This window comes from Muscardinus avellanarius (genome assembly GCF_963383645.1).
Source record: "Muscardinus avellanarius genome assembly, chromosome: 4".
NCBI classification, from domain to species: Eukaryota; Metazoa; Chordata; class Mammalia; order Rodentia; family Gliridae; genus Muscardinus; species Muscardinus avellanarius.
The window spans coordinates 125,940,359-125,965,839 of record NC_137789.1 but is presented as its reverse complement, the minus strand read 5'-3'; the positions used below and the strand labels follow the sequence as shown (position 1 = coordinate 125,965,839).

At 40.5% G+C, this 25,481-nt stretch overlaps 1 protein-coding gene across 4 annotated transcripts in view; it reads left to right on the top strand.

Annotated features, from left to right (window-relative positions):
* The window catches only part of IDE (insulin degrading enzyme), a gene marked incomplete at both ends in the record, with an annotated part of 112,031 nt that overhangs the window by 53,427 nt on the left and 33,123 nt on the right, over window positions 1-25,481 (top strand). For all 4 annotated transcript variants that reach the window (XM_080694277.1, XM_080694276.1, XM_080694275.1 and 1 more), the window contains 5 exons: window positions 372-463; window positions 1,621-1,701; window positions 5,625-5,728; window positions 22,635-22,737; window positions 24,421-24,543. In XM_080694277.1, the coding sequence (XP_080550403.1) occupies window positions 372-463; window positions 1,621-1,701; window positions 5,625-5,728; window positions 22,635-22,737; window positions 24,421-24,543 (503 nt within the window). The remainder of the gene's footprint in view (window positions 1-371; window positions 464-1,620; window positions 1,702-5,624; window positions 5,729-22,634; window positions 22,738-24,420; window positions 24,544-25,481) is intronic.

Sequence of the window (25,481 nt, the reverse complement as noted above, 5' to 3'; positions counted from 1 at the left end):
TAGATCTTTTTTATGTTGAAAAGCTATAAACACCTTAGTTCATACACCTTATCCATTTTATTTTTTATATGTAACTTGGCCTTTGTTTTGTGGATGATTTTTCCCGCCTAACAACTGATCATTATGTTGCATTTGTAAAATGTGTAGTTGGCCTTTTATTTGCTTATCTGCTGCCCCAGTACCATTTCTGTCTCATTTCCCTAAGCTCAGAGGGCCATGTGTGGGACACCTAAAACCAGTCTCAGGGAAGTGAGGACTCTGTTTCCTAAGAGGGACCGTCTTCTGCTTACCTGGCTTTACCTTAGGAGTAAGCGCACTGCTTTGAAGGATTCAAGGACTGAATGGTTTTTAAGTGTGCCCCTTTTTTCCAGTACATGTTGAAGATATAATTTTGCACATGTTTCAATACATTCAGAAGTTACGTGCAGAAGGACCTCAAGAATGGGTTTTCCAAGAGTGCAAGGTACTTTTGTTTCACCAAAATTTTTCTTAAGGAATCTATTTTTCAAAATCAAATATATGTAAATTAATTTAAATTTAAGGCCCAGTTAAATCTTAAGGTTTTTTTTTTTCCTAATTAAAGTCTAAAATTTTGTAATGCATAGTAGTATTAGTTAAGGCTTAGTTGTACTATTCGTGTTTGCTACTTGGGGCACAATTAAGGGTTAAGACATTGTGTAGCCTCTTTTAGGCAGAAGAAGGAAAGAAAAGGCAGGATAGGTTGCTTTTCTCTCCCTTAGCAGAAGCCAGCAGTTAGTTAAGCTAGCATGTTTCAGGGCCGATGTTACTCCCTGCCTGAAGCTGCATGAAGTCTGTCATTTTCAGATCTGGTAATAACAATCTGTAGCATACGCTCAAAGGAGTGAGTTGTTTTATGTATGATTGTGTTCTTAAAAGTGATTTTATTATTTTATGTATGGAAAAGCCTAGCTCTCTTTTCTTTTTCTTTTTTTTTGCATTAAACATAAGGTGTTTGTCTTTCAAAATTTTAAAGGCTTCTTTTTAAAGTTTTTTTTTAAAATATGTACTTTATATTTAAGGCCCATCAAGATTCTCAAATTATTTTAGGTTGAAAAACATTTCTTTACCTAGATAAAAGTTTAAAATTATAATCTCTTGAGCCGGGCGTGGTAGCTCATGCTTGTAATCCCAGTACTTGGGAGGCTGAGACAGGAGGATCCAGGTTCGAGGACAGCCTCAGCTACTTAGTGAGGCTCTCTGTAACTTAGTAAGACCCCATTTAAAAATAAAGAAATAAAAAGAATTGGGCTGGGAGTCTAGCTTTGAGGTAGAATACCCCTGGGTTCTATCTCCAGCACCACACACAAACAAATAAATTACAATCTCTTCTTAACTAAATTAAACAGTCACTTTTCATCTGGCATTGACTGTACATTGAAATGGATCACTAAAATCATTTATAGAATTGTTGGCTCTCACAAGGATTTTTCACCCAGTTTTCTTTCTATGTACTGTGCACTTTTAAATCAAACATAGATTTTTTTTCAGAAAGTGATAAAGTTAAATGTGAAATAGAAAGTTTATAGTTCAACTATAACATTTAAAGTATTTGTAAATAATAGTTGCCTTGTGTCTAATTGGATTAAATTTCTGTTTTAGGACTTGAATGCTGTTGCTTTTAGGTTTAAAGATAAAGAGAGGCCACGGGGCTATACATCTAAGATTGCAGGAATATTGCATGTAAGGTTTTTTGTTATTTTACTGTAAATTGGTGTGTAGAAAGTTGTGCATATGTTACTTTCAGTACCACACAAATGATGCAAATTGATGTGGTAGTATAAATTTTAGACTGTATAGCAGCAGGGCAAACTGATGACAAGATATGTTTAAATTCTTACCTCCCTACCGTTCCTTCTTTCTTTCTTCCTTTTTTTTTTTTTTTTTTTTTTTTACAGTACTGGGGATTGAACCCAGGGGTATTCTACCTCTGAGCTACATCCCCAGCTCTATTTTTTATTCTTTATTTTGAAACACAGTCTCACCAAGTTGTGAAGAACTTCACTAAGTAACCGAGGCTGGCTGCAAACCTGCAATCCTCCTGTCTGAGCTTCCTGGGATTCAAGCATGCACTGCCATGCCCAGCTAAACTCTTAATTTTTATAATTCTAAAAATTAAATATTTTCATTACCTAGGCATTTTGCTTATTGGCTTTAAATATTTTCCATTTCTATACTGTGTCTGGTGCTACTTCTGTGAAAGCTTTAGATGATCTGCTTTTCTTCATTTCCTTTGGTACCACCCTAGTCTGAGCTACCATTATTTTTTACCTGAACGAATATCATAATCTCTGACCTGGATTCCAGTTTTCTATATTTGCCCTCTACTATGGTTTATTTTTCAAGCTTCAGTAAACAGTGTGTGTGTGTGTGTGTGTGTGTGTGTGTGTGTGTGTGTGTGTGTACTCACACACTAGGGATTGAACCCAGGGTCATTCTACCTCTAGCTACATTCCAAGCCCTGTTTTGTTTTGTTTTGTTTTCTTCCAGGTACTGGGGTTGGAACCCAGGAGCATTCTACCTCTGAGCTACATCCCCAGCCCTGTTTTTTATTCTTTATTTTGAAACAGGGTCTTACTGAGTTGCAAAAGCCTCACTTAGTAGCTGAGGCTGGCCACGAACCCAATCCTCCTGTCTCAGTCTCCCAAATGCAGGGATTACAAGAGTGTGCCCCCCATGCCCGGCTTGGGTTTTTATTTTGAAACAGTTTCACTAGGTTGATCAGAGTCTCACTACTTGCTGAGGTTATCCTTAAACCTGCACTCCTCCTGGCTCAGCCTCCCAAGTACTGGAAATACTTTCAGGTATTTCCACCATGCCCAGCTCTCAGTGAACTTTTATAAACTAACATCAGATTAGTCACTCTTCCGTATAAAGTCCTTCTATACTTTTTCATCAGACCTAGCATAAAACCCAAATTGTGTTAGGCCTACAAGGTGGCCTGGCCCCAACCTATCTGTCTGGTCCTCTTCATGGCACTTTCCAATCCTCCTCTCCCATTCCTATTTCACTCCAGCTATATTGACTGTCTTAATTTTTTCTTTTTTCTGTGTGTGTGTGTGTGTGTGTGTGTGTGTGTGTGTGTGTGTGTGTTTTACTGGGAATTGAACCAACAGATATTCTACCTCCAACCTATAACCCCCCCCCCCGTCCATTTATTATATTTTATTTTGAAGTAGGTTCTCACTGGGTTGCTGAGAAGTCTCGCTACATTGCTGAGGCTATTCTTGAATTTTTGTGATCTTTCTGTCTCAGCCTACCAAGTACTGGGATTTCAGGTGTGAACCACCATGCCCAGCGCCGGGCGTGGTGGCGCACGCTTGTAATCCCCGCGCTTGGGAGGCAGAGACAGGAGGATCGCGCAGGTTCGAAGCCAGGCGCGTGTGCTGGCTTAAGAGACCCTGTTTCCAAATAAAAATACAAAAAAGGTGTCTGGGAGTGTAGCCCGGAGGTAGAAGGGCTTCCAGGAACCCCAGTACCACCAAAAAAAAAAAAAAAAAAAAAAACCACCACCATGCCCAGCTTCTCTGTATGATTTTATTTATTTATTTACTCATTCATTCATTCATTCATTTTTTGAAGTACTGGGGATTGAACCCAGGGGTGTTCTACCTCTAAGCTACACCCCCCTGCCCCATTTTTTACTCTTTATGTTTGAAACCAGGTCTCACTATGTTCCTCTTGTCTCAGCCTCCCAAATACTGGGATTACAAGCATGTACCACCACACCTGGCTTCTGTATGATTTTTAAATAGACCTTTGCTGTTTTCTCTACATGAAATACTCTTTGGTCCAATCTTTACATGGTGTGTTCTCCTTATCATTTGAATATCAGATCTCAGCCAGGCGTGGTGGCCCATGCTTGTAATCCCAGCATTTGAGAGGCTGAGACGGCCTCCCATCTCGGTTTGTGGATAGTCTCAACTATTTAGTGAGGGCCTTTGCAACTCAGTGAGACTGTATTTCAAAATAAAGAGTAAAAAATAGGGCTGGCCCTGGGTTCCATCCCTATTACTGTTAAAAAAAAAAAAAAAAATGGCCGGGCGTGGTGGCGCACGCTTGTAATCCCCGCACTTGGGAGGTGGAGACAGGAGGATCACGCAGGTTCGAAGCCGGCCGCGCGCTGGCTTAAGGAGACCCTGTTTCCAAAATGAAAATGTAAAAATAGGTCTGGGAGTGTAACCCCGAGGTAGAAGGGCTTCCAGGAACCCCAGTACCACCAAAAAAAAAAAAGAATATGAGATCTCAGATGTCTCCTTAGAAAGACCTGCCTTGCCATCCACTTTAAAAATGTTCCTGTCTGTGCTCCTTTTAATTTTTTATCACAATACCTGTCACTAAAAGTTACAGGATTTTTGTTTTTAATGTCTTACCCCCCTCCCAATTAGAATACATGCTCCCTAGAAGGCAGTGACTCCCATTGTTTACAGCACCTAGAGCAGTGGCTGGCCCAGAGTAGGTGTTTCTTAAATTTTTATTAAATGAATGAATTAGTCTGTCTCAATATATTAGAAGTTGCTTTTAGTAAATGCTTTTTTACATTATTTTTCTACACTAACCAAAAATATAACCCATTTTGTCCCACAGCTTGCTTGCTTTTTGGGGGTTAGTGGGGGAATACAATGTCATCATACATGATAGCAAGTCTTTTTACAACTTTTGTAATGTTTGTGTGATATATCATTCATAGAGATTTGAGAGGAAATTCTCATTTTAAAAACATGGGTACTTGCTGAGCATGGTAGCACATGCCTTTAATCCTGGTACTTGGGAATTTGAAACAGGAGAGTCACAGGCAGGTTCATGGCCAGACTCAGCAACTTATTGAAACCCTGTTTCATGCCCCTGGGGTTAATTCCCAGTACCAAAGAAAAAAGGTACTTTATATTAAGAATCTTGTGTCAACATTTCATTATCAGATTTTCTTCATTACCAAGTACTGTGTGTGTGTGTGTGTGTGTGTGTGTGTGTGTGTGTGTGTGTGTGTGTGTGTTTGGGGATGGAACCCAGGGATATTCAACCTCCGAGCTACAGCCCTTGCCCTATTTGTTTATTCTTTATTTTGAAACCGGGTCTCACTGAGTTGCGGAGGGCCTCAATAAGTAGCTGAGGCTGTCCGTGAACCGTGATCCTCCGGTCTCAGCCTCCCAAATGCTGGGATTACAAGCATGTGCCACCACGCCCGGCTCCCAAGTACTCAATTTTTAACTCAAAATATTATTTGTTTTTCCTCAAAAGAAATGTGATTTTGCTGTCTATAATGAAAGTGTATTTGATTAACCGTTTATTTGGTAGAATCCTCACACAATATAAAACTATCCTAAGATGTAGCAGGTAGGAGGGTGTCACTCAGTGGCAGAGCGATTGTCTAGCATGCACACAGTGCTAGGTTTTATCCTCAGCACTGCAAAAAATAAAATAAAATGTGGTAGGAAAGAGAAAAACTTTTAGGGCTGCAGAAGTTTTTCAAGTGGAGTGGGATTTAATTAAAAAGTGGAGGGTGTAAAATAATGGTTTTAATATGTTTAGAGATCTGTTTGATTTAATAAGTTAAACTCTGATAGCCTTGAAATTTTTATTTACTTACACTTTTTTTTTTCCCAAAGTATTATCCTCTAGAAGAAGTACTCACAGCTGAATATTTATTGGAAGAATTTAGACCTGACTTAATAGAGATGGTTCTTGATAAACTCAGGCCTGAAAATGTCCGGTGAGTTATTTTTAGGTTTTATTGTTCCATACTAGCTAAATTTGCAATAATAATTAGAACCTGGGAATTTGAAATTGTTACAAACACTTTTAAACTTCTTATCAAGCATAATTACAAATGTAGACAGTAGTAAAATGAAGCAACCCACCAAGCTTTACCAATGAATAATACATAGCTAATTTTTATCTGGAGTCTTTTTATCTTTACTCACCCCATTTTACTCATTCTCCCTTTTTCCTAGATTATTTTGAGGCTATTATCTTATAAGATTAAAACTTTTTTTTTTTTTTTTCGGGTCTGGGGATGGAACCCAGGGGCATTCGACCTCCGAGCTTTACACCTCCTGCCCTATTTTTTTTTAATTCTTTATTTTGAAACTGGGTGTCACTGAGTTGCAGAGGGCCTCTCTGAGTATCTGAGGCTGTCCACGAACCGCGATCCTCCAGTTTCAGCCTCCCAAATGCTGGGATTACAAGCGTGTGCTACCACGCCTGGCTAAGATTAAGACTTTAAAAAAAAATCATAATTTCATTATTATGAAATCTTAACCTAGCTTTTTTTTTTTTTTGTGGTGGTATTGGGGATGGAACCCTTCTACTTCTGGGCTACATTCCCAGACCTATTTTATATTTTATTTGGAAACAGGGTCTCTTAAGCCAGCGAGGCTGGCTTCGAACCTGCACGATCCTCCTGTCTCCACCTCCCAAGCGCGGGGATTACAAGCGTGTGCCTCCACGCCTGGCTAGTTTCTTCTTTATTTAAATGACCAAAGTGTAAACTCAACTCAGCTATCTGGATTTTATAAGTAAGTGAGGGTACTTTTTGTGTGTGTGTGCGGAACTGGGGATGGAACCCAGGGGCACTCGACCTCCAATACACCCCCAGCCCTATTTTTTCATTCTTTATTTTGAAACAGGATCTCACTAAGTTGCAGAGCACCTCACTGAGTAGCTGAGGATGTCCTCATACCTGCGATCCTCCCGCCTGAGCCTCCCAAGTACTGGGATTACAAACTTATATCACCATACTTGGGTTTCCCCCTTTTTTTTATTAATTGGAAGTAAGGATTACAATTGTAGAATCCTTCTGACGAATAGCCAGCTAGGAAAGTTGAAGCTTCTATTGTAGCAGAAGTATTTTTTATTAAATTTTTTATTGGTGCATTATAGTTATGCATCATAGAGAGATCATGGTGATGACATCATACATGCACATAATGGCACTCGGTTTCCCTCCTCCCTCCCCACCCATGACTGAGATTCATAGTGATACTCAGGTGATATGTGCATGGCAGTGTTTGGTCATAGCATAATATTTTTGCTAGACCTTGCTAGAGGGAAGTCAGCCTCTCCCCAGGTTTAGAATACACCACATATTTCTGTCTCAAAATTGAATTCACTTTTATCTAGTGATAGGAATGTCATGGAGGGAAACCCAAATCCAGACTGAGTTTCTCCCATGCTCTGACTCAGTAACACTCCAGCACCCGGTGGGCGGGAGCCTTTTCCTCACCACCCAGCAAGGACGCGTCAGCAGTGGCTCTCAGCCGAGTGTGCTCTCACCCAGCATGGCTCTGGCACTGCCTGAAGCTGGGATTTAAATAGGTAGAGTACTTAATGAAGAGTAGATAATTATCAAATGTTTAGAGTTTTCAAGTTCTAATAAGATGCTTTGGTTTTAGAGTTTAAAAAAACACAGTAAGCCGGGCATGGTAGCATACACCTGTAATGCCAGTGGGAGGCCGAGACAGGAGAATCGCAGGTTCAAAGACAGCCTCAACAAGTAGTGAAACTTTCGTCAACCTAGTGAGACCCTGTTTCAAAGTAAAAATAAAGCTGGGCTTGGTGGTGCACGCTTATAATTCTAGTACTTGGGAGGCTGAGACTGGAGGATCACAGGTTTGTGGCCATCCACAGCAACTTAGTGAGGCCCTCTGCAAATTAGTGAGACCCTGTTTCAAAATGAAAGAATAAAATAGGATGGGGGTGTAGCTCAGAGGTAGAATGCTTCTGGGTTCAATCCCAAGAACACAAAAAATAAAAATAAATGAATAAATAACAATTTTTAAAAATAGGGATGCAGCCGCGCGTGGTGGCACACGCTTGTAATCCCTGCGCTTCGGAGGCAGAGACAGGAGGATCGCGCAGGTTCGAAACCAGCTGCGCTGGCGTAAGAGACCCTGTTTCCACAATTAAAAAAAAAAAAGTCTGGGAGTGTAACCCATGGAAGTGTAGCCCAGAGGTAGAAGGGCTTCCAGGAACCCCAATACCACCAAGTAATAATAATAATAATAATAATAATAATAATAATAATAATAAGGATGTAATTTGGAGTTAGAATGCCTCTGAGTTCAATCCCCAGTATCATCAGAGGGGGTGGGATACATTAAAGGTCTAAATTTAGAAATCTTCATTGGTGATAATTTCTAAAATTGTATAGAAATCGTATCTCTTGAGAGCCAGGCATAGTGATGCATGCCTATGATTGCAGTACTTGGAAGGCTAAGACTGGAAGATTGCAGAGTTGAGGCCAACCTCAGCAATGTAGTGAGGCCTTGTTTCAAAGTAAAAATAAAACAATGTTGAGGGTGTACATCAGAGGTAGAATGTCCCTATGTTCTATTCCCAGTACCAAAAAAAAGAAATTACATCTCTGGCTTAATGTAACGTACGATAGTGTGTCTCTCTTGCCTTCTCCTTGCCAAATCCTTACCATATTTGTTGCCTAGTCCTTAATTACTCAAAACTTGGTTTTGCTATATAACTAGTAGAAGTTATCCAAAGCTAAAGATCGACAAGTTGGTCATTATTCCTTTAAGGGGAATGCTCTTTTTCAAGTCTAGATAATTTTGAAATAATAAAGAGTTAAAAAATCAGGAACTCTTTTCTGGTCAATGAACAAAAGGGAAAGTTGAAGATTAAGCACTTAAATAACCTAAGTTGTTCATTCTTAAAGTAGCCTAGATGGAAGATACGTGATTTAAATGGCTTAAAGTGATAAATGCATAGGTGACATGGTTGTAAATGTGAGAAGTCCTAGGGAAGTTGCCCTTCACCCATCCAAAACAACTCATAAGTGAATTCTGCACATGTATAAGTTATGAGGTCGATATATCAAAATCAATTGCATTTCTGTATATAGCAACAAAATGGGAAAATTAAATATTTATATTAACAATAAAAAGCATAAAATACCTATAAATGAACTTAACCAAAAATAAGTAAGAGTTCTACACAGAAAGCTACAAAATAGTGCCAAGAGAAGTTAAAGACCTATATAAATGGAGTAACATATCTTGTTCATAGATTAGCATATTTGATATTAAGATAATGAATTTTAGCCAGGCATGGTGGCGCACGCTTGTAATCCCAGCATTTGGGAGGCTGAGACCAGAGGATCGCGGTTCACGGACAACCTCAGCTACTTAGTGAGTCCCTCTACAACTCAGTGAGACCCGGCTTCAAAATAAAGAATAAAAAATAGGGCTGGGGGTGTAGCTCGGAGGTCGAATGCCCTTGGGTTCCATCCCCAGACCTGCAAAAAAAAAAAGAATCTTAACAATCTCTCTAAGCTGATTCATAGAATATAATCACAACCAAAATCCTGGTAGATTTTTTTTCCTTTAAAGAAATTGGTAGGGTGATTCCAAAATTTACATGGATATATAAACTTTCCTTAAAAATCGACTGGATTTAAGAACATACAAAGCTGTAGAACTGGTTATAGGCTATAGTCATTATGACACTGTAGTATCAGCAGAAGAAGATACAAAGAAATCATTGGGACCAAAGTTCAGAAATATTTCCATCCACTCATGTCTAGTCAATTGAGGCTTCTAAAACATACAGAATGTGAAATTTGCATTCTTAATTATTTATGAGTGTAGTGTTTAGTATACTCATATTGCTGTAAAATAGATCTCCAGAACTTTTTTATCTTGCAAAACTGAAACTCTATAACCAATAAATAGCAATTTCCCTTTTCCACTTCCTCCTGGTAACCACCATTCTGCTTTCTATTTCTGTGGATATGACTTTTCCAGCTACTTCACACAAGTGGACTCATACTATTAGAGTACTTGTGTTTTTGTGCCTGACTTACTCACCTGTAGTCATGTCCTCAAGGATCATCTCTGTTGTGCCACATGACAGGATTCTTTTCCTTTCTTTTTCTTTTTTGTTTTCCCTTTATACTGGGGGGGGGGCAGGAGGGTATTGGGGATTGAACCCAGGGCATTCTACCTCCAAGCTATACCCCAGCCCTACTTTTTATTCTTTGTTTGTGAAACATGATCTCACTAAGTTGCTGAGGCTGGCCACACACCTGCAATCCTCCTGACTCAGCCTCCCAAGTGCTGGGATCACAAGTGAGCGCCACCGCGCCCAGCCAGCTAATCAGTTTGCTCTTGAGCAAAGGCACCGACATAATTAAATTGGGAAAGGAAAGTTTTTGTCATTCCTTGGTGGGTTTTGTTTGTTTTGTGATGCTGAGGATTGGACCCGGGAGCATTCTACCCCTGAGCTACACTCCTGGGCCTTTTTATTTGGAAACAGGGCCTCACTCAGTGGCTGAGAGCTTAAGTAGCTGAGGCTGGCTTCCAAAATGTGCAATCCTCCTGACTCAGCCTCCCAAGTGCTGGGACTACAAGCGTGTGCCACCGTGCCCAGCACCCTCTGATTTTTGAGAACCTTCTCTCATATCAATTAACACTCAGTTTAAAAGGTATTGCCAGCCAGGTATGGTAGCACACATCTATAATCCCAGTACTTGGGAGGCTGAGACAGGAAGATCGCAGGTTCAAGGCCAGCCTCAGCACTTAGCAAGAGCCTCAGCAACTTAGACCCTATTTCAGAACAAAATAGTGCTGAGAGTATAGCTTAGAGGTAAAATGCCCTGGACTTAATCCCAGTAAACAAATGTAAAAATTTGTTTAAAAAGGTACTTCCACATGACTAGATCCCATTCAATTAATAGTAGTAAGTCCAGTCCACTCTCTTCCTCTATGACTCCCAAGGTGGGGCCACTCTGGTGCGTAGACTTCGATTCGTTCTTGTCAGGTTCTGAAAGCTGGAGTGGTCGTGGCAAACTTATAGCTTCACTTTTCAGGCGTCTGGTATGATAGAGCTAGAGGACAAGGCAGTGTCTTGCTCTGAGCCTCTTTTGAAGAGTCAGTGTGATATTCGTTGGACCTCCCTCCATGCATAGCCCATTCCTTAGCATCAGCATCCTTTCTGCCTTCTCTTCATTAATACCCCAATTTTTCCTACCCCTGTAACAAATGTTAGATTCAGCAGCAGTACTGGGCTAGCAAGTGTAACTCCACAGTCCACTCCCACTAGATAAGGTAGAGTCACATAGGTGCAGAGCCAGTGGGCTGTCCTGGTCACTCGGCAACTGATAGCATTTATGGTTAGTCCTTACTTTGCCAAATAGGGTAAAGGCACAATTTTACCCCATCAGGCCTTTAGGAATGGTGACGTAGAGATTTAAAGATGTGTACGTTTCTTAGGACTCATCCCTGCTTCCATCACTTACAGTGGTCACAGGCCAGAGCCACATCTGCAGCAGGGGTGGGGGTGGGGCAGTGGAGATGATGTTCTCTTCTAGCAAGAATTGCATGATCATACCAGCATCTGTCACAACTCTCTCTGCCCCAGATCTCCTAGTTAAACAGAAATGTCTAGCTGTGGCGACACTCCTTTAGTTCATGTTGAACATGGTCACACACGTGTGAAGCACGTAAGCCTTGATGCCTATACCTCATCCCATTTTAGACAGCCAGTCTTTGTATTTCCCGTTCCTCTCTCCTATCAAGCAGTTCCTCTATGAAGAGTATCTTTCTGTACATAGTTGGATATTATCATCTGTATAGTGTTTCTTAGTCTGAAGAAATGAAGTTCTGCATCCAAATTCACCTCATGCTCCTAAGTTAGTGTTTGTTCCTACTCAGACCCATTTATAGCCCCCACCGCCACACCCCAGGGGTATAGCATTGATCTCATTTACCAGCAGTGTTCAGGGCCTTCCCACCAGGGAATCTGTTCATAACTCTTAGCAGTCTTGCTCTCTTTTGCTTGCAGACAGAAGAGTTCTTTTTGGCATTTTTTTTTTTTTTTGTCTCAAGAGTATACAAAAGAAATATGTCTAGATTCATGCCATCTGTGCGTTGCTGCGGTACCCCACATCTACTCATTTCATGGACCCAGGCAGCCACATTAAGTAACACATAGGAATATCTGCTTATCAATTCCAGTCCCTGGAAAGGGATTCTTTGGCAGTGGGTATCAATATGCCCTACTTTCCACAGGGCTGCACTCTCATGCAGACATCTCTTTAATAGGCCAGCTTTCCCTTGTGAGGCAAGCACTCGACCACTGAGTTTCACCCTCAGCCCTCACCTTACTTTTTAATAGCCATTTGCTTCTTGTTAACATTTTTGTTAGACACATGAGGGAAAACTCAGACAGCAAAATTGATAAGGCCTTTCCCATTATAATTTAGTTTTGAAGCAATAAAGTTATCCCATGTGCCCATGCCAAAGGGCCCCCTTAACTGCTGTATATACCATAACCTGGGTAGCGTGCATGTTCAGTGGGTGAGTATCCTGGCCATCATAAAGCCAGTCCCACAAGGCTTACGTATGAAGCATATGAGCTGCATTTATAGTGCAGGCAGGCAGTCCTCCTCAGCGTGTAGAGACCGCATAGCGGCTTTTGTTCAGTCTGCCAGGCTGGCTGGTGCCTCAAGAATAACTTCTCGTGTGTCTGTATCACATATAGCTAGCCATCTGTGATTGTTCCATAGTGAGCCGCGGGTCCTGTATCAAGCCAAACAAGCTCTAGTCCATAGCATTCAAAACCAAAAATGCTGTTCCCAAATTAGTCACTCTTGGAATCCATTTTAGTAAAGGCTTCTCAGGAAGCTGAGGATACCAAGCTACAAAATAGTTGCTTCACATTATACCCTCTGGCTTCAGTAATTTCTTGTTTTCACCCTTCCCTATATTTACTATCTTTTTGGTAAGCAAAGGTCTCATACATACGTTGTGTTGTTTCTACATAGTTTCTCCCTTGGGCAACTTTGAGGTTAGTGGCCCAACTCACATGCACAAAAATCTGAAGATCAGTCCAGGCCGGGTGTGCTGTTGCATGCCTGTGATCCCAGTTCTTGGGAGGCTGAGACAGGAGGATTGCGGCTTTGAGGACAGTGCCTCAGCAAGTAGTGAGACTCTCATCAACCTAGTGAGACCTTGTTTTAAAATAAAAATAGGACTTGGGGTATAGCTCAGAGATAGAATGCCCCTGGAGACTATCCACATAATACTTTTACTTTCATTTGGCTATTACAACAATAAACAAGGAACTGTATATTTTTCGTTGTTTTTTTTTTTGTTTTGCATTACTGGGGATGGAACCTAGGGGCAATCTACTTCTGAGCTATACCAGGTATAGTGGAACACACTTGTAATCCCAGCATTTGAGAGGCTGAGACAAGAGGATCGCAGTTCGTGGACAGCCTCAGGGAGACTCTGTTTCCAAATAAAGAACAAAAAATAGGGCTGGGGGTATAGCTCCAGCACTCTTCTTGGTCTCACTGTGCCACGTTCCTTCCTCAAGGATTTAGGGCAGGGCCCTCTGCATTGAGGAGGGCCTTATGACCTGCAGCTACCAGAAAAGGGTAGATCAGAGAATTAATGTCTTTCTCTTCTCTTCTTTTCTTTTCTGTACTGTGGATTGAACCCAGTGGTATTTCACGTCCAAGCTACACTCCCAACTCTATTTTATTTTACGTGTGTGTGTGTGTGTTTTACAGGGGGTTTTCTACCTCCAGGCTATCATCCCAGACCTATTTTATACTTTATTTGGAAACAGGGTCTCACTGAGTTGCTGAGAGCCTCACTAAGTAGCTGAGGCTGGTTTCGAACCTGTTTGACCCTCCTGTCTCAGCACAGGTTCGAAGCCAGCCTCAGCTACTTTCTGAGGCTTTCAGAAACTTAGTGATACCCTGTTTCCAAATAAAATATAAAATAGGTCTGGGAATATAGTCCGGAGGTAGAAAGCCCCTGGGTCCCACCCCCAGTACCACACACACACAAAAAAAAAAACCACTTCTGCTCATTAAGAGATTATATACAAATTGACTTAGGTAATTAAAATACTTGGAAGGAAAACACCTGGAACACACATTAACTCAAAATTTTAGGCAAGTAAAACAATTTACATAATTGCATTTTCTAATATGTACTTCTATATTCTGAATATATGTACTTCTATATTCTGAATTCTATATGTTGAATTTTATTATATACTTTCTAAAAACAAAACTTATTAGTAATATAGAGGGGAAGAGTTTTTAAACTTAATAATAGAACTCATAGCTGGGTAGGGTGGTACAAACTTGTAATTCCAGTACTTGAGAAGTTGAGATGGGAGATCGCTGGTTCAAGGCCAACCTCTGCAATTTAATGAGACTCTGTTTCACAATTTACAAAAAAGGTGCTGGGGTGTAGCTGAGAGATAGGATGCCCCTGAGTTCCATCTCTAGTAATGAAAAATAATAATAGACTTACTAGACAATCCTTAAGATTTCTTCCAAGCTGGGCATGGCAATGCAAGCCTATAATCCCAGAATTTCGGAGGCTGAAACAGGAAGATCACAGGTTTGGAACCAGCCTCTGCAATTTAGCAATATCCAGTTTCAAAATAAAGAGTAAAATGGGGTATAACTCAGAGGTCAAACACCCATAGATTCACTCTCCAGTAACACACCACACACACACACACACACACACACACACACACACACACACACACGATTCCTTCCAGTAACTAGTTTTGTGCCTTTGTCACCTACTAGTCATGAGATTTTTTTTTTTTTTTTTTATTGGTGCACTGTAGTCATACATCATAGTGGGATACAAACTTTTGTAGACATACATGCACACATCACCCAGTCAGCCCCCACCCGATCCCCACCCCATTCTCTCCCATCCCTCCCTCCCATGCTTGGCTTAGTGGTTGACATCTAGCATTATAGCAATTTATCCAAAATTAAAAATGATAATCTCACATAACAGTTTCATTTGTCTGATACCAAGCTTTTGATGACTTAAAGATAACATTTCAATATTTCTTTTTACGTTCTTTCTTACCAGAGAATATTTTTTTCTATTTTTTTAGGTGAAACTATCATATATTTATATATTTATTTTTCAGAAAAAAAAATCTATCCTAATATGGAATATGGACTCTAGATACCCAAAACAATCTCGAAGCAAAAACAAAGCTAGAAGATGTATATTTTCTGATTTCAAACCATATAAAGCTACAATAATTGAAACAGTGTACTATTCTAAAGGCAGATATATAAACCATTGGAGTTAAATAAAAGCCTAGAGCTAAATTCTTCCTTATATTGTCAAGTTATTTTTGACAAGGTTTCCACGAACATTTGGTGGTGGAAATAATAATCTTTTATCTAAATATTGTTGAAAAATAATAATTACATGGAAAAGAATAAAGTTGGACCCTTACCTAATCCCATATACAAATATTAACTCAAAATAGATAAAAGACCTAAATATAAATCTTAAGACTATAAACTTTTAGGAGAAAATCTGGGTCATAAAACCTCACAACATTGAAATTGGCAGTGATTTCTTGGATATGATTTCAATGGCACAGGCAACAGAAGAGTATACAAACTCCCTAAAAAATAAAAAAATAAAAATATTGTATATCCAAAGACAATGTAAACAGAGTTAACAGTTACTAATAGAATGGGATAAAATATTTCCAGATGCTATATCTGAAGGTATATTAATATTCCAACTAGAAATCCTAAAAATTAACAACAATAAAGGCAAACAATACCATTTAGAGATAGGTAAAAGACTAACATAAGTAATGAATCCCCACAGATAACTAATCTTTGTTGTCTGTTGGATGGAAAATCTTGTTTCTCTGGTTCTGGTGTGTGTTACCTATTTCTTCTTTGAGTATTTTCTCTAGTGCTGGTTTTGAAGACATAAATTCCTTCAGTTTCTGTTTGTCATGGAAGCTTCTTATTTCTCCATCTAATTTGATAGAAAGTTTTGCTGGGTAGGAAATTTTTGGCTGGAAGTTGTTTTCTTTCAGAGTTTGGAATATGTTACTCCAAGCCCTTCTGGCTCTCATGACTTGGTTTGGGAAGTCTGGAGTGATTCTAATTGGCTTGCCTCTGAATGTCACTTGGCCCTTTGTTTTTGTTGCCTTTAAGATTCTCTGCTTGGCTTCCACATTGGTCATTTTGACAATTATGCGGCGTGGGGATCCTCTTCTCCGATCCTGTCTAAAGGGAGTTCTATAAGTTTCCTGGACCTGTGTATCAACCTCCTGCTCTATGTTTGGAAATTTTTCTGCTATTACTTCCTTGAAGAGATTGTTGATCCCTTTGGTTTCACTTTCTTTTCCCTCCTCTATTCCAATTATTCTTAGGTTAGCTCTCTTAAAATGGGCCCATATTTCTTCAATATCAGATTCCTGCTGTCGGATATTTTTTCCTAGATTAGAAACTATGCGTTCATTTTTGGAATGATCATCTTCTAAGAGTGAGATTCTGTTCTCCATGTGGTCTAATCGGATGTTTGTGCTTTGAATTGAGGCCTTTACTTCATTAATTGTATCCTTTATCTCTTTTCGGCTCTCTCTGAGTTCTTTTCGAAGCACCTCTATTATTTCTACAGTTATTTTCCTGATTTGATCTTCTAGAAATCTCTGATTTTCTGTTTTATCGGGTTCTGATGTTGTGGGGTTGTGGGCATTCATTGCTCCAGTGTTATTCCTCTTTCCCATGATTTTGGAAGTTTGTGCCTTCTCTGGGGTCTTCCCTTGGGTCTCTATGACTTCACTTAAGGTGTCTGGATCTTGAGTCTGTAGTATCTCAGACCCCACTACTCCTTTACTGTGTTGTATCACAGAGTCTCCGACCCAGAGAGTCGATAGAGGCTGCTTTAGACTGTGGGGGGTGCCAGGTTGCACGTTCTCCTATGGTGTGATAGCTCTGCCACCGCCCCTCCCCCACTGGGTCAAGTCCCAGGGAGTACAGTACTGGGATTTCTCTGTGGCCCGCAGTTTGACTCACTGTTCTTGAGTACGCAGATGTAGCTGTACTGGATTTGGTGAATTCTCTGCTGCTGCCGCTGGTGGTAATATTGCGCCGCTGCTACGCCCTCGGCCGTGAGGCTGGCGTATTTCTTCTTGGTTTTGAGTTCCACTCTGAATCCCTGCAGCATGTGCTGAGCTCAGCCACTAGGAGCTTTAGATGCTCCCTGTGCCAATAAATCCCGCCTGGCTATTCCGCAGCGGCTCACCTCGGCTTGCATCCAGTGAACTCGCCGTTGCCGCCGGCAGTAAAGCGCTGCTGCCACGTCCTCGGGCGTGAGGCCGGTGTATCTCCTCTGTGGCTCTGAGCTCTGTTCTCAGTCCGCTTTCTCTCTGGAGCCTGGTGATTTTTTTGTTTCTCTGGTGATGGTGTTTTCTGGCTATGAAAGGCGTTGATTTCGTGGTAATGGAGATTGGTTATTAGCGGGGCTCTTAAGCCCCACTTTTCTCAGTCGCCATCTTCCCGGAAGTCTAGTCATGAGATTTTAGATAGACCAGTTTCTTTCTTCAACCAATGTCTATTGAATTACTAATGTGAAACTTGACTTTATAGTCCTGCAAGGGAGAATTGTGAAAAGTTAACTTTACATGCTATAAATATTGGCTCTCATTTAATTTTCTTGAACCTTGCTCATCTGCAAAATGGGGATAGTACTTTTTCTTTCTTCTTGATGCAAAAGATTTACCAGAGTTTAAAGGTATTGTATAAACACAAACCAGTGCTGTTTAAGATTATATCACGCAATAGGATATGCTTTTTTTTTGCAAAGAAAAATCGTTGTTTTGAAGAGGTGTTGGGGATTAAACCCCATGGCCTGCTGCATGCTAAGTACTGAGCCCCCTAGTTCTCTCCAAAATTATGATTTAAATTGCAATTTTTGCTGCTCTAGACCCAAATTACTCTTGCTATAATTTGACAGCAACACTTTGGAGGAAGGGATTTGCTGGGAAATATATCTTTCTTTTGCTTAAATTGCATGTTTCTAAATTTTATGTTTTATGTAATTAGAGTTAAGTACCCTTTCTACTCTTTACCATCACTTTTAAAGAAAAAGTGCTTTTTCTCCACAGGGTTAGATTCTGTGACTGTTAAATTGTAACTGCAGCAGGTCAGGAATATAGTATAGAACAGCCTGGGATAATGTTGCCAGCTGCCAGGCTAGACTAGCATTGTGCAAGGGTACAGTTACTTCCCTTAATACCCACTGACACAAGTTTAATATTGCAGCTGGCTAGGGAAATTCTCAGAATGAAGGAATCTTAGAGGTCACTTAATCTAACCCCTGCCACATACCATCATTATTGTTGTTGTTGGTAGTAGTAGTAGTAGTAGTAGTAGTACCAAGGATAGAACCCAGAGGCATTCTACTTCTGAGCTCCACTCCCAGCCCATTTTTTTATTCTTTATTTTTTTTGAAGCAGGGTTTCACTAAGCACTAAGTTGCAGATGGCCTCACAAATTGCTGAGGCTGGCCGTGAATCTGCGATCTTCTTGTCTCAGCCTCCCAAGTACTGGAATTACAATGTGTGCCACCATGCCTGGCTCACATACAGTATTTCTTATGCAGTACCCACCTAGGTAGTTACCAGCCTCACTTTGAGTTCCTCCAGGGTTAGAGACTTCATTAAATTCCAATGTAGCTAGTTCCTTCATTCTTTTTTTTTTCTTTCTTTTTTTTTTTTTTTTTTTTTGGTGGTACTGGGGTTCCTGGAAGCCCTTCTACCTCCGGGCTACACTCCCAGACCTATTTTATATTTTTGAAACAGGGTCTCTTACGCCAGCGTGGCTGGCTTCGAACCTGCGCGATCCTCCTGTCTCCGCCTCCCAAGCGCAGGGATTACAAGCGTGCGCCACCACGCCCGGCGTTCCTTCATTCTTTAAGTTTGATTTTTTTACTTCATCAATAGTTTGTTTCATTTACTTTTTTTTCTTCTGTTTGTATCTTGTAAAAACCTAAATTGAGGGATTGGGATTGTAACTCAGTGGTAGAGTGCATACACAAGGTCCTGGATTGGAGCCCCAGCACCACAAAAGAAAAAAGAAAAGAAAAATAATTAATTTGATATCCTAGTGTAGAGTTTTACCAGTAGAAGAATAGAGATAATCTAATTTGAATCTCTATTTTAAAAGTAATGATACTAAAGCCCAGAAAGGCTAAATGACTTACCTGGTTTAGATTTTAACTGATTTTGGCAAGATCGCAAAGAAAGTGAGTCAGAGTACTCACCAGAGCCAGGTCTACACCCTGAACTCCAGGATCTTGTTCAAGTTCATCACAATTACCTCTGAGGCCTCTTCTTATTCTTTGGCTGTCTTCCTCCTCCCTCCCCCCCACCCTCTCGGTGAAAATCTCAAGAGAGGTCATTCCCTGAGAACCATATTTTCTTAATATGTCTGTATCGGGAGGGCTTTTTATCTACATGGGTCCTATTAGCTCCTACAGCTGTACTCCCCCTGAACCTGTATGTATGTGCCAACCTGAAGTCAACAGTCAGTCTACAATCTAGCCTTCTGTTGCCTCTCCTCACTGTTTTAAGTTTTAGGGGTTTGTATGTTTGTTTGTTTGTTTTAAAGGTTATTTTCGCTGGGCGTGGTGGTGCACGCTTTTAATCCCCATGCTTGGGAGGCTGAGACAGGAGGATCACGCAGGTTCGAAGCCAGCCTTAGCTGGCTTGAGAGACCCTGTTTCCAAATAAAATATAAAAAATAGGTCTGGGAGTGTAGCCTGGAGGTAGAAGGCCCCTGGGTTCCATCCCCAGTACTGCACACACACAAAAAAGGTTATTTTCTCTCACCTTTCTAAGGATCCTACCAGTTCTCCCTCCTGCCATGTTTAAGAAAAACCTGCCATCAAAAGAATTTTTAGTTTAATTATATTTTAGCAGATAATAAATTGTCTGCAGTTAAGCATACTACAGTTGTCTGTATTATACTTCAGTTATTGTGACTTGCCATTTTCCCCCTCAGATTTACATATAGTTTTGACATATGTATATTCTTATCTCTGTGGTCATTTCCTTCCCTACCTTTACTTATTTTAATGTTATACCCTTGTGTTGTATATTTGTTTTAAGTTTCTTAATGATACATAAACTCATGGTCTACAAAGGCATCTCTTTGTTAGGATAGTATTTGATATGGGCCTAGTTTGAGGATCTGTGTTTGTTTATTTTAGCAGTAGTGGGAATGAAATCCAGGGGCATTCTACCTCTGAGACATTCTACCCCAGCCCTATTTTTTTATTCTTTATTTTGAGAGAGGGTCTCACTGAGTTGCAAAGGAGTCCATTAAGTGGCTGAGGCTGGCTGTGAACTCCAATCCTCCTTTCTCAGCCTCGCAAATGATGGGTTACAAGCATGCACCACCACACCCGGCTTATGATAGCATTTTAAATGTTACCTGATGCCGGGTGTGGTGGCGCACGCTTGTAAACCCAGCATTTGGGAGGCTGAGACCTGGAAGATCGCGGTGTGCGGACAGCCTCAGCTACTTAGTGAGGCCCTCTGCAACTCAGTAAGACCCTGTTTCAAAATAAAGAATAAAAAATAGGGCAGGGGGTGTAGCTCGGAGGTCAAATGCTCCTGGGTTCCATCCCCAGACCTGCAAAAAAAATAAATAAATAAAATAAATGTTACCTGATAATTTACTTTGTTATAGAACTATCTAAATCTCCACAAATTGTACATGATAAATCTCTCTTTTTTTTAACCTGAATAGTATTGTACAGTTTCCACTGTCTGCTTCTCTCTGTGTTATGTAGTCTTCTCCAGAGCATCTGACTTGATGGGGTTCCCTGAGCTTTTTGCTTTCTCAGAATTGAGTTTAAGGGTTTCTTGTTTCAGAGGGTAAGTCTACTGCCAAATGAATGCTATGGTCTTTGTTGAGTTGTAGTCAGTTCCTTGCCCATTATTTTGATGTCTGGGCTATTGTCCAGGGAAACTAGTGAACTCTTCCAAAATCCATCATCCTGTAGAAGATGGGAATGCTGTCTTTCTACCAGGTTCTTCTACTACCAGCTATGTTTTTCAGCGTATTCTCTGAGAAATCAATAGGAGTAGAAGCAGTTCCTGGGGCTGCTTTTGTAGGCTCTGTCACATGTTGAATGCTCTTAAAAAACAACATGTACACTTCATGTGACTATGAACATACTCAGACTACAAACATTCATTATTTCCTTCTGGAGATAGTTTAAAAAAACTCTTTCACTTTGCTAAACTCTCTGATTTCTGTGAAACATATTTCTTCTTATTTAGCATGTTTTCTATTGGTAATGGTTGGTGTTGAGTAGACCAGACTAGGAACCCCTGGAGCTGAAAGATTAATCATACTGACAGACAGGTGAGTCAGATTGCTTAGGATATCTGTCCCAGAGCAGGTGAAAAGGCTAGAGCCTTTGTCAAGAATGCATAAGGAACAGAACAACCAGACACTGCAGTTTAGGAGGCCCAGCAAGGGGCAGGGGTTTGGAACACGAGAGAGCGAGGCGTAGTCTGTAGAGGTGCATCTTCATCACAAGTAGTGGGCTTTCCGGTGTGAGGCCAACGTGGAGAGGCCTCCGGGAGCAGAGGTGAGGACGAGCAAGTACAGACATGGACCTAGCTATCTGAATTGGGACATCAGGGTGAGGTCGACCGTGTAACAAGGCTGACTTCACTCCAAGCTAAGTGGCTTAACTTCCACAGATTCTAAACAGTCCTGGCCGCAGCCTCGGGGCAAGTCTGCTGGTGGAGTATAATGGTTCCAGCTTAGATAAGTGAGAGGCGTCAGAGGCAGAAATGTCCTGATGATGTTCCGGGGGCGAGCTTATGGAATTCTTCCTGTAAAGAGTTTCTTTTGCTCCTCTACTCTTGTAATCTGCACATTTATCTCTTGGCATAATTTTCCTCTGCCTTCTCTTCTTGAATTTTCTCAATCCCCATTTGACTTTTCTTCTGAGCTGCCTCTGCTATCTCATCTAAGAAAGCATTTATAAACCAGACGACAGGCGTTTCTTGGTCTTATTCCCTTCTCTGCATCAGAAAGGCCACTATACATGTGGTACCTATATGTGATGCTAGTCTCTGGCAGAAAAAAAAAAGCACAAACTTAGCAAGTAATAATAAAGGTTCCTTTGATGTGTTTGTGGGTTTTTTGATCTGGATGAGCCAACCATTTCTGTAATCTTGAGCCTGATCATTTCCTGGGAAAGGAGTATTATTTGTAAGGACCATTTCTCAATGACCTTGTTCCATCCCCAACCCCATCCTTCTTTTTATTTTTGTTTTATTATTTATTTGTTGGTTTATTTAGGATGGTGCTGGGGATGGAACCAAGGAGCATCCTCCCTCCGAGCTACAACTTTAGCCCATATTTATTTTTTTATTTTGAAAGAGAGTCTTACTAAGTTGCCGAGGATCTCACTAAGTTGCTGAAGCTGGCCTGGAACTTGTGATCCTCCTGTCTCAGCCTCCCAAGTACTTGGATATCAGACATGTGCCACCATGCATTGTTTACCCTTCTTTTTAAATTAGCCAATATCATACCTAGATGAATTTCTCTTGTAAGTACTTTTTCATGCTAAAAATGATGGGTTATAAACAAAGAATAACAGGGACTATAATAAAAAACTACATGTAACTGGCTATTTAGTGTAAACCTTAGAAGATTTACTGGATGTTAAGAGACTCAGCAGATTCTTGGATATTATTTATATTTTCCTGAATCCAGTTTTATAAATATATATGTACAAAATGAATTTATAGGATTTTTTCCCATCTGTTTATAGAGTTGCAATAGTTTCCAAATCTTTCGAAGGAAAAACGGATCGCACAGAAGAGTGGTATGGAACCCAGTACAAGCAAGAAGCTATACCAGATGAAGTCATTAAGGTAGGGTGAGCTCACCTGTGAGGAGCCACAAGATACTGAGCTCCCTCCATCCACCACCTCAGGGCCAAGAGTGTAGACAGTGATGGCTCAGTATTGTCTGCACCATCCTGAGAGGAGAGCAAGGAACCAGAGAGCTGAGGTTCAGGTCTTTGCACAAAGAAACGGCCCTCTGACCACCTTTGCATGTGTCTTCCAAACCACCAGGCCTGGCCTGTAAAGCAGGCTCTCGGCCTCATGCACTCAAAGAGCGTTGAAGTACAGGGTGTGCAGAGAAGCAAAGGCACCAAGAAAAGAAGAAGAGGAAGTAAGGCGCATGTAAGACAGGTGGACATAGGGGCTCCAGAGAGCTCACAGTCATGCTGGGAACAGTCTCTGGGGTTCACATTGTCTACTTTAAGTATGCCTTATATCATGTCGTTGCTCTTTGGAAGTACAAGAAGGCCTTACTGTGAGTAGGCTCTGGTTAAACTCAAATAGTGGGTATTTTTTAAATGTATCTATATAATGACAATTTTTAAAATGTAATTTAAGGGAAAAATGTATCGCTGGTACCTCAGGGATCTCTGACATACAGTACAGAAAGAGATCACTGAAGCTCTGCAGGTATGATCAAATCCATCTTTCTGAACCAAGGAAAACAGATTGTTATGAATTAGTGCTGGGTCTGAAATAATACTTTAAAAAAACAAGAACTTTTCTACTTATCAAATTATTATTACAACAAACTTGTCCTGAATGGGAATTTTTTAAGATATGGGTCGGGGAGTTCATCAGTGAAATTACTTACTAAGTATTTCCTTAGTACTTACTAGCCAGCCACCCTAAACTTAAAATGCAACTCAAATAATAAAGCCAACAACCCCACCATTCCTGTGCCCAAGACAGAAGCACAAGGATCAAAATCAAACTGCAAAATCTGCAGGGCTGTACCATGCCACCTACAGACCAAATTGCAGAATCCAGAAGTTTTGGCAATTGGTTACCTTTTAAAAAATAAAAATAATAAAAAGTCTTGTAAGAGTTCGACAATCAATCCTCTGGTCTATCCCGCTTAGCTTTTGGAACGGCCCTAGAAAGAGATCCAACCTGCAGTTTGTGTCAGTCCAGACTTACAACTTTGTCCTTAACCTTGTCTTGATTTGTGGGTTCATTTGAAAACTTACATAGTCGTCTGGGTAAGATATGGGCCAGGTCTTAAGAATAAGTACTAAAGTGAAAGAAGTCCTCATTAGCCTGATACTCAGGCCATCCATGGAAGTAGCTTAACATAGCCAAGAGGATGAGGGACCTTTTGTCTAGCAGATATGGGAACATACCCTCTGTACAGATTATTCTCTGTTAGATAAGTTGCTAGTGTAAGCATGATCTTCTTATGGACCAGTCAGCTTCTCTGTGTTCCACAGTCTCAGATGGTCCCATAACCTCAGCTGGTCATTTTGAGGATGTGGAAAGAAAAGAAAAATGAGTACAAAATCTTCATTTGTACCAGAAAGACCAATTCCAGTTTCATGAAAATTCACCAACAGACCCTTGCCGTGGCCCCTTCATATGTGATAGAAAAGAATGCTGTGGAGCATTTGCCCTTTAGTACTTGCTTGGACTTTGAGCAAAGACACTGTTTTAAGCTCCCAAGTCAGACTCTTAACTGCTTTTGTGTTGTGTGCATGTGTTTTATTCATCCAGAAATGGCAAAACGCTGATCTGAATGGGAAATTTAAACTCCCAACAAAGAACGAATTTATTCCTACAAATTTTGAGATCGTATCATTAGAAAAAGAAGCAACACCATATCCTGCTCTTATTAAGGTAAGAATCAGTTAGAGTCAGTGATGTTTTTGATTGACTGATTGAAATGGGGTCTCACTGTCTTGCCCTGGCTGTCCTCCAACTCCTAAACTGATCCTTTTGCCTCAGCCTTTTGAGTTGCTGGGACCATAGGCTTGAACCACCCATGCCCAGCAGAATCAGTGGTTTTAAATTTGGGGCACAGACCTGTTACATTGGAGAGTAGAGGGATGATTTCTTATATTTGATATTTGTTGCTTTGGGGTATGCTTAGGAAATGTTACAGAAAGAATACAAGATTAAAAGGTTAAAAATATTAAAGCAAGCCAGGCATGGTTGCACACACTTATAATCCCATCATTTGGGAGGCTGAGACAGGAGGATCACAGTTTGCGGACAGCCTCAGCTATTTCTGAGGCCCTTTGCAACTCAGTAAGACCCTATTTCAAAATAAAGAATAAAAAATAGGGCTGGGGTGTAGCTTGGAGATAGAATGCCTCTGGGTTCCATCCTCAGTATCACAAAAAACAAACAAAAAAATTCAAGCAAGTAAAACTACTAAACAAATAGAATCTAGAGAATTACTTTGTTTTCAAGAGGAAAAAAAATGTCTGGGCTATAACTACAGTCTGTCAAAAGGTACTGACCTCTTTTCCATACTGACTGAAGACCCAATAAGAAAGTAGGCTTATGCTGCATCATGAAAGATAGAGATAAGAAAGAATCTCTGAAACGTGGAAGAGAGCCTGTCCAAGGGCTATTGACTTTTTGCCCACAAAAATAATTCTTATTTTGACACAGTGGCTATGTGAAGTTAATGGAGTTATAAGTTAGTGAAAAAGGTGATTAAGAAGTGGATTTCAAGCCAGGAATGGTGGTGCATGCTTGTAATACCAGAGTTTAGGAGGATTGCACAGGTTCAAAGCCAGCCTCAGCTACTTAGTGAGGCTCTCAGCAAC